The 11,979-nt window shown below is 40.2% G+C and overlaps 1 protein-coding gene across 1 annotated transcript; it reads right to left on the reverse strand.

The window, feature by feature from the left end:
• Positions 1 to 10,092: 10,092 nt before the first annotated feature.
• Positions 10,093 to 11,130, reverse strand: LOC120928730 (putative gustatory receptor clone PTE03). The gene has a single exon (XM_040339725.1). The coding sequence runs from the start codon at positions 11,032 to 11,034 to the stop codon at positions 10,093 to 10,095; it is 942 nt and encodes a 313-aa protein (XP_040195659.1). The 5' UTR covers positions 11,035 to 11,130.
• Positions 11,131 to 11,979: the final 849 nt, after the last annotated feature.

The raw sequence follows: 11,979 nt of genomic DNA on the forward strand, positions 1-11,979 counted from the left end.
AATGATCACTTTTGCACACGTCAGGTTCGTCATGATAGAACGATATCTCAGAGGGTGTCCCACAGCCATAAAACGATCGCATGCTATAGCAGTAAAGGCAAAAATTTCGACAGTCGCAAAACTCTGAATAAAGAAGGCCTGGGAGAGACATGCGGTGAGAGAGATGGTTGAACTTTCAGCCAACAAATCAATGAATAGTTTGGGAAAGGAAGCCGAACTTCCAACCATGACATTGAAAACCAGGTGACCTATAAAGAAATACATAGGTTCGTGCAAGCTTTCTTCTGCCTGGGTTACATAAACAATCATTAAACATATTACCATTGTGATAGCATATAATGCAAAGGCAAGAAGAGCATACACGTATCTAAATGATTCCATCTCAATAAGTCCCACAAGAACAAAGTTGGTGATTATCGATGAGGTGTTTTGTGCTGATGAAATCATGGTTTAATATTTATTGCCTGCCAAAAGGCCAGATAGTGACATTTCTAAGATCTGGACATCATATAGACAAGTAAAAATAAAAAATCTAATTTTCATTGGCCCTGCATGGTCAGTCCTAATGCATTTTGTTTCTCTTGAGTAGATCTGCTGAATGATGCACTCTTGCCTAGCTGAGTTTATATAACTGTCGTAGGACTGTGTCCCTGGTTGGGATTTGCATTGTGGAGAAACACAGTGTTGGACTTAAGGGATCTTTTGCAGAAATTAAAAAAATGTAAATCCGATGGGATTGTAAGCTGTTACAGCTGCTCTCTGCCTCATTAGTGAAAAAAATAACAATGGTCTAGATTAGCTTAATTAACTCTTCTTTACTAATAAAAAAATTATAGGAAATATAGGATCATTTGAAAACTTTTTTTTTTTTTTTTGTGCAATAAGATTTTATTGAATAGAAAATTGTGTATTACGGAGATATAAATAAATGGCAAACATATACAGTACAGACCAAAAGTTTTGACACACCTTCTCATTCAAAGAGTTTTCTTTATTTTCATGACTATGAAAATTGTAGATTCACACTGAAGGCATCAAAACTATGAATGAACACATGTGGAATTATACATAACAAAAAAGTGTGAAACAACTGAAAATATATTTCATATTCTAGGTTCTTCAAAGTAGTCACCTTTTGCTTTGATTACTGCTTGGCACACTCTTGGCATTCTCTTGATGAGCTTCAAGAGGTAGTCACCTGGCGCAGCACCCCATCACTCTCCTTCTTGGTCAAATAGCCCTTACACAGCCTGGAGGTGTGTTTGGGGTCATTGTCCTGTTGAAAAATAAATGATGGTCCATGCAAACCGGATGGAATAGCATGCCGCTGCAAGATGCTGATGTAGCCATGCTGGTTCAGTATGCCTTCAATTTGGAATAAATCCCCAACAGTGTCACCAGCAAAGCACCCCCACACCATCACACCTCCTCCTCCATCCTTCACGGTGGGAACCAGGCATGTAGAGTCCATCCGTTCACCTTTTCTGCGTCGCACAAAGACACGGGGGGTTGGAACCAAAGATCTCATCAGACTCATCAGACCAAAGCACAGATTTCCACTGGTCTAATGTCCATTCCTTGTGTTCTTTAGCCCAAACAAGTCTCTTCTGCTTGTAGCCTTTCTTTAGTAGTGGTTTCCTAGCAGATATTCTACCATGAAGGCCTGATTCACACCGTCTCCTCTTACCAGTTCTAGAGATGTGTCTGCTGCAAAAGGTGGAAGAACCTAGAATATGAAATATATTTTCAGTTGTTTCACACTTTTTTGTTATGTATAATTCCACATGTGTTAATTCATAGTTTTGATGCCTTCAGTGTGAATCTACAATTTTCATAGTCATGAAAATAAAGAAAACTCTTTGAATGAGAAGGTGTGTCCAAACTTTTGGTCTGTACTGTAAATACAATAGCATTGTCATATAAACAGATAGTAATATCAGATTTATAAACATACATATATTAGATATGTGAAGAAAGAAATCATTGAACAACAATTTCAATATGGCATATATTTATAGATAACATCTACCAATGTTGAAGACCAGTTATAAAACAAAGTGGATACATCTCATAGGGTTGCAATCTCCGCGAACCCTATCGAGTATTGTGATGTAAATAGGCTCATTTCTTAATCATGAAAGTCTAACATTGGAGTTGGGAAAATTTGGTATGAGTATTGTGAGAAACTAGAAACATAGGGGGGATTCTAACTCAGGATGTAAGGGATATCTTTAAATAGACCATAGGGGATAAAAAATGTAGGTAGAGATGTGGTAGGGGGAAATATTTTGATGTCTGAGGATTATTAAATGTGTCATTGTAGACAATAGTGTTTGGGGTAAAAATATTCAGGAATATGAGGTAAGGAACATGTAGGGATAAGTAAGGTGGGTTTTATTCCTCCCCCTCCGACTCAACATATAGTTATAACAGAGTCTTACTGAGAAGTCAGTTGGGTATATTCATTAGATGTTAGAAAGTGGTGCCAACAGGACCATGTATTCTGAAATTTAGTAGGCGTGTCTCTGGATTGATGAATCAGTTCTTCCATATTCGCCACTTTATTTATGCGTTTGAACCTATCTATAATGGTTGGGGGATTAGTCGTTTTCCATTGTGCCAGAAAACACATTTTTGAAGCATTTAATAAGTGTAAAGTTAAGGATTTGTTATATCGCGATTTGGGAGCGGATGAGTGATGTAAAAGCATTTGGGCGGGGGGAAAAATCTAGAGGGTATGTGGTAATAAGAGAAGTAAGGTGGTGGACTTCCGCCCAAAATGGTTGAATTTTGGGGCAGGACCATAGTATATGTAGTAGTGAACCATCTTGATCTGTACATCTCCAACAGTTAGGGGATATAGTGGGGGAAATTTTATGTAATCTCGATTTTTTGGAATATTCGTAGAGTATTGTCAATGAAAGGATGTAGTTTGCATGTTAATGGTATATGAGAAGTGGATGTCCATGGTAATTGGTGCAGAGGTAACTTAGAAAAAGCATGTTCAATGTTTACCCATGCTTTGGTGGTAGAATGGACATTCCAATCTAAATTCTAGTCAGATGGCAGGCCCAGTAATATTTGGCAATATTTGGAAGACCATTGCCTCCTTTCAGTTTGGGCAATGTAAGTCTTTCAAAGCTTATTCTGGGTCGTGCCTTTCCCCATATAAACAAAGAGCAGGCTTGACGAATAGAGGCAAAAAAGGCTTGTGGAAGTTATATAGGTATCACCTGAAGGACATATAATATTCTAGGAAGAATGTTTATTTTGATTATGGAAGCTTTACCAAACCAGGAGAAGAGTCCGAAAGACCAAGATTAAATTTTTTTTTGAATGTTTTGAAGAATGTTTTGAAGAATCGGTAGAAAGTTTTTAGAATATAGGTTTGAGAGGCGTGTGGGTAATTGTATTCCCAGATAAGTGATCGAGTCATGACTCCATTTAAAGAGAAAGTTAGATTGACAGTTAGATATTGTATCTGCATCCAGAGATATATTCAATGCTTCCGATTTTGCAAGATTTATCTGGAGGCTTGTCATAATCTTAAAACGTGCTGAAATCATTGAGTATGTTAGGTAATGTTATGTGAGGTTCTGTATGGAATAAAATAATATCATCGGCAAAAGCTGCTAATTTGTTTGTAGTCTGATCAATTGCAATTCCTTTGATATCAGGATTAGAACTGAGGCACTGTAGTAGAGGTTCCAGGGTAAGTACAACAATTTGAGGTGATAAAGGACAACCCTGGCCGGTTCCATTTGATGTTGGGTAGGAGTTCGATAGGTGGCCATTATACCTAACCTGGGCTGTAGGGGAGGAATATAAAGCATTTGATGGGCAAAGTGGCTGCATTTGAAGGGCACAGTGGCTGCATTTGATAGCATAGTGGCTGCATTTGATAGCATAGTGGCTGCAATTGAGGGCACAGTGGCTGCATTTGATGGGCACAGTAGCTGCATTTGACAGGCACAGTGGCTGCATTTTATGGGCACAGTGGCTGCAATTTATGGCACAGTGGCTGCGTTTGATGGGCACAGTGGCTGTGTTTGATGGGCACAGTGAGGCTGCAATTGATGTTTTTTTTCCCAGTATTCTTCTGTATTTTTCAGTTTGTTTGCGCCCCTCCAAAAGAATTTGAGCAGCAGCCGCCACTGGTAGGAGTGGGCACCTGCAATGGGGTAGAGTGCATTTCTGTGAGATTTTGAGCACCCAGTAAGCCTAGCAGGCAGCAGTGAGACACAATGACGTTTCCTGAAAACGCTGGAAGCCTAGACATAGTTTTCTTGTTTTTTTTTCTTTTTTAGCAACGACTTTATTTTTCTATTGTCTTTGCTGGTGATTTCACTGGGGGGCTTTAAACTATTTACATTCTGGGCCTTTTCTGACTTAGAACCCGCAAATATATTTTTTTTAAAGCAGAGGCCCTAGAGAATAAATTGGTGGGTTTTTTGTTATTTGTGCAGCAGTTTTACAAATTAATAATTTTTTTACACTTTTTTGAATTTTACTACAATAACCAAATAAAATAAAAAAAATATAAAAGATGAAGTTATGCCAAGTAAATAGATACCAAACATGTCACGCCTTAAAATCACACACGCCCGTGCAACGGCAATATAGGACATAACGTTTCCTATCCAGAGGCAACACTTTAAAAGCCTTTACAGGTTACCAATTTAGATTTCATATGGGGAACTCAAAGAGACTGAGGAACCCCAACGATATAAGGGGCTACTGTAGGTAGTAACGAACAATGATCAGGTATGAGTAGAAAATGTATTACATTTATTGGGGCAGATCCTCGTACCTTTGCGCCAGGCGCAGCGTATCTAAGATACGCTACGCCGCCGTAACTTATCTTTTTTTTTTCGAATCCTGAAAGGAATCGCGCCGTAAGTTACGGGGGCGTAGTGTATCTCTGGCAGCGTAAGGGCGCGGAATTCAAATGGATGTAATGGGGGCGTGTTTTATGTAAATACGTTGTGACCCAACGTAAACAACGTTTTTTTTTTAACTGCGCATGCGCCGTCCGTGGGGGTATCCCAGTGCGCATGCTCGAAATTAAACCGAAACCAGCCAATGCTTATGACAGTGACGTCATTCTACGCAAATTCCTATTTGCGAACGACTTGCGCAAACCACGTAAAAAATTCAAAATTGTACGCCGGAACGACGGCCATACTTAACATTGAGTACGCCTCAGAACAGCAGCTTTAACTATACGCCGGAAAAAGCGGAACGCAAACGACGTAAAAAAATGCGCCGGCCGGACGTACGTTCGTGGATCGCCTAAAATAGCTAATTTGCATACTCGTCGCGGAAATCGACGGGAACGCCACCTAGCGGCCGCCGAAAAATTGCAGCTTAGATCCGACTGCGTACTAAGACGTACGCCTGTCGGATCTAGCCGAGATGCCGTCGTATCTTGTTTTGAAGATACCAAAACAAAGATACGACGCGCAAAATTTGAAATTACGTGGCATATCAAGAGATACGCCGGCGTCATTTCTTTGTGGATCTGCCCCATTGTATATAAGTACAAAAAAAAAAATCCAGCATACTGCAGATGTCAGCAGTATGCTGGATCTAGTGACAGAAAGTTTATTTTTGGGTGAACCCCCGCTTTAATGTGTTGTTTTTCTGCACGTACACAATAAACTTAGTTTATTGGTGCAACACTGGCCGACATTAGAAGTTAGTTTTTGTGATAGGCTATTCGTAGCATTATGCTGTAATTTTATTCACCTAGGGAATTTTTTATATACAATAAATGTAATACATTTTCTACTCATACCCTGATCATTGTCCGTTACTACCTACAGTAGCCCCTTATATCTTTGGGGTTCCTCTGTCTCTTTGAGTTCCCCATATGATATCAACCAATTTTTTGCATGTATGTTTTGGCTACGGCAGTAACCTCTTAGGCCGCGTACACACGATCAGTCAAAACCGATGAAAACGGACTGAAGGACCGTTTCATCGGTCCAAACCAAAATCCAAAATTTGACCGATGGACGCCTAACCGATGGGTCAAAACCGATCGTTAGTATGCAAAAGCATCGGTCAAAAGGCCGCGCATGCTCAGAATCAAGTCGACGCATGCTTGGAAGCATTGAACTTCGTTTTTTTAGCACGTTGTGTGTTTTACGTCACCGCGTTCTGACACAATCGTTTTTTTAACCGATGGTGTGTAGGCACATTAGACCATCAGTCAGCTTCATCGGTTAACCGATGAAACGGTCCTTCAGTCTGTTTTCATCAGTTATGACCGATCGTGTGTATGCGGCCTTAGAGGAGGAGTGACAAGAACCTATAGGGTCCCTAGGTTTATTAAAGCGGGGGTTCATCCTTAGAGGGCACTTTTCCCCCTTAGATTCCTGCTCGTTTTTACTAGGGGAATCGGCTATTTATTTTAAAATATGTGCAGTACTTACCCGTTTACGAGATGCATCCTCTCCGTCGGTTCCAGGTATGGGCTTCGGGAATGGGCGTTCCTTCTTGATTGACAGGCTTCCGAGAGGCTTCCGACGGTCGCATCCATCGCGTCACGATTTTCCGAAAGAAGCCGAACGTCGGTGCGCAGGCGCAGTATAGAGCCGCACCGACGTTCGGCTTCTTTCGGCTACGAGTGAAGCGATGGATGCGACCGTCGGAAGCCTCTCGGAAGGCTGTCAATCAAGAAGGAACGCCCGCTCCCGAAGACCCATACCCGGAAGCGACAGAAGAAGATGCATCTCGAAAACGGGTAAGTACTGCTCATATTTTAATACAAATAGCCGATTCCCCTAGACCGAACGAGCAGGAAGCTAAGGGGAGAAAACATTTTTTTTTTACAAATGGGTGAACTCCCGCTTTAAGCAGCTTTTTCTTATAAGGGTATTTTAACTGTTGTTGTTTTATATACCAATTTAGATTTACAGAGGAGGTCTGGTGCTAGAATAACTGCCCATGATATGATGTTGACAATGATAATTCACATGTGTGGGATGATCGCTGTTTGTGTGCATGCGGAACCAAAGCACGCATTTGCCTTTGTGCGCAGGTGCGGGAGGACAGGAAACTTTCATTTGTTTTAAAAATATTCAAATTGATTTTCTTGTCCCAATGCTAAATTGAAATGTAGTTTTGGCAATAAGACCCATCAGAAATGGTGGAAATAAAACGTATGCAGTGTGCACCATATTTGTTCCTTTATTTTGTGTAAAAAACTATTTTTGTATATTATATTTGGCCTTAACATGCTCCGTGGTTTGTGTCAAGCTTTCAATGCAGCCTATTACAACAGCTGAAATGTTGTCTATGTAGTGTGGATATTATTTACTATTGTTTTCTGTATCATATACAGTATGGTGGATTTGTAGGATGAAAAAATAAAATAGCTTTGTCTCTCCCTTGTTAAATGCGGCCTACTAGAAAGACTTACATGATGTGCATCATATCTGTAATATTTCTGCTTTGTGTTTCTGGCATAATCCACTATAATTTTTATTTTATGTTTTATAAATCTGCCTTGTCTCACCCTCTTATGCCGCGTACACACGATCGGAAAACGTGGATTTTTTTCTGACTGAATTTTGGCTCAAACTTGTGTTGCATACACGAGGTCACACACAATTCAGACTGTCAAGAACACGGTGACGTACAACACTATGACGAGCCGAGAAAAATTAAGTTCAATGCTTCCGAGCATGCATCGACTTGATTCCGAGCATGCGTGGTTTTTTTTTGCGTCGGAATTGCATACAGATGATCGGAATTTCCGACAAGAACTTTTCTTGTCTGAAAATTTGAGAACCAGCTCTCAAATTTTTGTTGTCAGAAATTCTGACAGAAAAAGTCAGATAGAGCCTACACACAGTCGGAATTTCTGGCCAAAAGCTTACATAGAACCTTTCATGTCGGAAATTCCAACCGTGTGTACGCACCATTACACTGTTGCCTAGCTAAGCTACATTCATACTCTCCAGCCACTATAGACTATAGTCTCTAAAGTATGGCTCTGTAATTTTTTTTTTCAAAACACATTTGAGGTGTTTTTATTCAATTTGTGTTGACATTTTATTACATTTTGTAGACAATCTGGTGCAGCAATGTGCTGGCAATGAAGGTCACATGCTATGCTGTGAAACATGTTTTGGCAAAGTTGGCAAATAATTTAGCTTTTTTTATTTTGAAGAATAAATCTTCTAATCGATTTGAATCTGTTCTGTCTACTAATTTAACTGCTCAATTCAAGTCTATTACTACTAGATAAAAAAACACTGATGCTTTTGATGTTATTTATCAAATTTTATTTTGCATTCATACATGTCTCCCCATCAGTGACCGGAAATCCATGACCTGTCCACTTCCGAGTGTAGTATTTCCATGCATATCTTTTCTTTGTAGGCTTTAATGGGAAAGCTGTCTACTTGCAAGCCTGTGTGTTAATGTATTTTCTATTAACCACTTAAGCCCCGGACCAATATGCTGCCTAAAGACCCAAGGTGTTTTTACAGTTCGGGACTGCGTCGCTTTAACAGACAATTGCGTGGTCGTGCGACGTGGCTCCCAAACAAAATTGGCGTCCTTTTTTCCCCACAAATAGAGCTTTCTTTTGGTGGTATTTGATCACATCTGCGGTTTTTAGTTTTTGCGCTATAAACAAAAATAGAGTGACAATTTTGAAAAAAATGCAATATTTTTTACTTTTTGCTATAATAAATATCCCCCAAAAACATATATACATTTTTTTTCCCTCAGTTTAGGCCGATACGTATTGTTCTACCTATTTTTGGTAAAAAAAATCGCAATAATCGTTTATCGGTTGGTTTGCGCAAAATTTATAGCGTTTACAAAATAGGGGATAGTTTTATTGCATTTTTTTTTATTTATTTTTTACTACTAATGGCGGCGATCAGCGATTTTTTTCGTGACTGCGACATTATGGCGGACACTTCGGACAATTTTGACACATTTTTGGGACCATTGTCATTTTCACAGCAAAAAATGCATTTAAATTGCATTCTTTATTGTGAAAATGACAGTTGCAGTTTGGGAGTTAAACACAGGGGGCGCTGTAACATTTAGTGTTCACTTGGTGTGTGTTTACAACTTATGGGGGGTGTGACTGTAGGACTGACATCATCGATCGAGTCTCCCTAATAAAAGGGATCACTCGATCGATACGCCGCCATAGTGAAGCACGGGGAAGCCGTGTTTACACACGGCTCTCCCCGTTCTTCAGCTCCGGGGAGCGATCGCGACGGAGCGGCTATAAACGAATAGCCGCGCCGTCATCCCGGATCGCTCCCCGAGGCTTACCGACCTCCGCATTGACCGGGGGGGTTCCGATCGGACCCCCGACCCACGTCAAGCAGAGGACGTACGGGTACGTGCATGTGCCTGTCCGTGCCATTCTGCTGACGTATATTTACATGAGGAGGTCGGGAAGTGGTTAAGGTCTGTGGAGAACAGGCATGCACAGTACTACGTGGCCCCATCAGCTTAGAAGAGAAAAACCTATTGTCCACTCTGTCAAAGGCTGCATTTCCTGTACAGCAGTGTTTCCCAACTCCAGTCCTCAAGGCACACCAACAGGTCATGTTTTCAGGCTTTCCATTATTTTGTACAGGTGATTTGATCAGTTTCACTGCCTTAGTAATTACCACAGCCGTTTCATCTAAGGGAAATCCTGAAAACATGACCTGTTGGTGTGCCTTGAGGACTGGAGTTGGGAAACACTGCTGTACAGGTTCTAAAGATAAATACAATAATCTGTAGGTAACGTTGGGGATGAGGGGTCTTGTAAGGTTTAGGTTGCTTAATCACTTGCCGACCGGCTCACGCCAATTCTATTCCAAAAAATGGAATGGTGCATTATGGGCCACAATGGTGTCTGTTAGAAACCCATTCTAAATGAATGGGCTACCTTTTCACAATTCACATTAACACCTGACCTAATTGACTGCAGAGGTATGATCCAGGCCTTACCTTTCCCATTATTAAAATCTAATTTTCTGCTTCATGCTGTATGACTACATAAAATGGATCAATTATTAATCATGGTTACAAAGATGATAAATCTAAAGAAAATATGACCTACGGGTATTATTTTGAGTTTCCTAATATCTTCTGCAGAGTGCGTGCGATTCTTATTCTGAGTGCCTTGGTCCTTATGCCGTAGATCAGAGGGTTAACAGTAATCGATGTACTCATACCACTCATAGAGATGACAACATGGGCAACAGTTGAGAGAGAACTACTGCTTAGTCTGTACCTAAAGACAATAAACAGAGTTCCAACCATAAAAATGCTAAAAGCGATTGCATGAGTCACCAACGTTTGGGCGGCTTTCTGAGAGGCTTCCCCAGGAAGTTTGAGACAGATGACAATCGTCTTTATATAACAATAAATAATTAAAAGCATGGGGCTAACTGTGATGAGCAAGGTCCATGTTATTCCATAAATATTATTAACTGTGATATCGCCACAAGAAAGTCGTAGGAGGGACATGGTCTCACAGTAGACATTGTTGATATCTACCCCACAAAAGGTCAGCCTTGCTGTTAACAATACAACCCCACATATACCCAAAAGAACAAAAACCCATATGGCAAGTAGTAACTTCTGACTGGTCAAGTTTGTCATCAGCGCTGAGTACCTCAGAGGGTGAGCCACCGCCAAATATCGATCGTATGCTATAACAGTGAAAGTAAAAATTTCAGCAGCTGCGTAAGTCTGCATGCAGAAGGCCTGAAATAGACATCCGGAGAGAGAAATAGTTGAATTTTTAGACAGTAAGTCAATCAGTAGCTTGGGGAGGTAAGCCGAACTTCCGAACATCACGTTGAGGACCAAGCCGCATATAAAGATGTACATCGGTTCATGCAAACTTTCCTCTGTCCAGGTTACATAGACAATCATTGAACTCACAAAGAAAGAAGTTGAATATAATGAAAAAGTAAGTAGAGCGTATAAGAATCTTAATGATTCCATTTGGACAAGCCCAACAAGGACAAAATTGGTGTAGGTTGTTGATATGTTCTCCATCTATAGAACTGGGGGTAGGCTTTATTTCCTGTAGCACACAGTAGACTTATTAGAACATTTTAGTTCAGTTAGGATAATATTAGGAGAAGAGGAAGAAAAATTCTACTCTATGGATAGTTTTGAATATGGTTCCTCCTAAATGATTCTCCTAATTCTATATATCAGATGACTAAGACATTCCAATCCAGCAAGGCTTTTATAGCCTTTAGAAAGGTAAAGTTGTCTTTGAATTAAGATGGCAAGTTTTCCAGTGGGACCCGTAGCTGTCACAACCGGCATCCTAATTGATGTCAGAAATGCAATAATAAATGACATCTGAGAATTAAAATAACAACGGATGCAGTTATGATTGTATCTACTAAAATGTATTACAGCAAAACCTTGGTTTGAGAGTAACTTGGTTTGAGAGCGTTTTGCAAGACAAGCAAAATGTTTTAATACATTTTGACTTGATATACAAGCGATGTCTTGATATAAGAGTAGCGTCATGTCACAACTGAGTATAAAAAAGAAGAGAGGAGCCTCTAAGTGTAGCAATATGGGGAAACTCCACAAACCTTGATAGCACTACAAAACACAGCAAAAGACGGGGATAGCAGCCTAGGCGGTTCACACTATCAATTAGTGCTTAATCATGGCCATGATTCAGCACTAATTGATAGTGTGAAACGCATAGGCTGCTAGCACCGTCTTTTGCTGTGTTTTGCAGTGCTATTTTTTATTTGTTTTACAATAAAGACAACCATCAAGGTTTTTGGAGTGCGGCTGTCCATTAAATGTATCTACTACTTAAAGTGGAGGTTCACCCAAAAAATACATTTTTAACATTACATTCAGCCGAGTTGCCCTAATGACAATCGGCTGTTTTTTTTTTTTTTTTCGTACATACCGTATTTTCACTGCTGCTTCCGGGTATGTCTTCTGCGGGACTGGGCGTTCCTATCT

Source organism: Rana temporaria, chromosome 2 (assembly GCF_905171775.1).
Source record: "Rana temporaria chromosome 2, aRanTem1.1, whole genome shotgun sequence".
Classification (NCBI taxonomy): domain Eukaryota; kingdom Metazoa; phylum Chordata; class Amphibia; order Anura; family Ranidae; genus Rana; species Rana temporaria.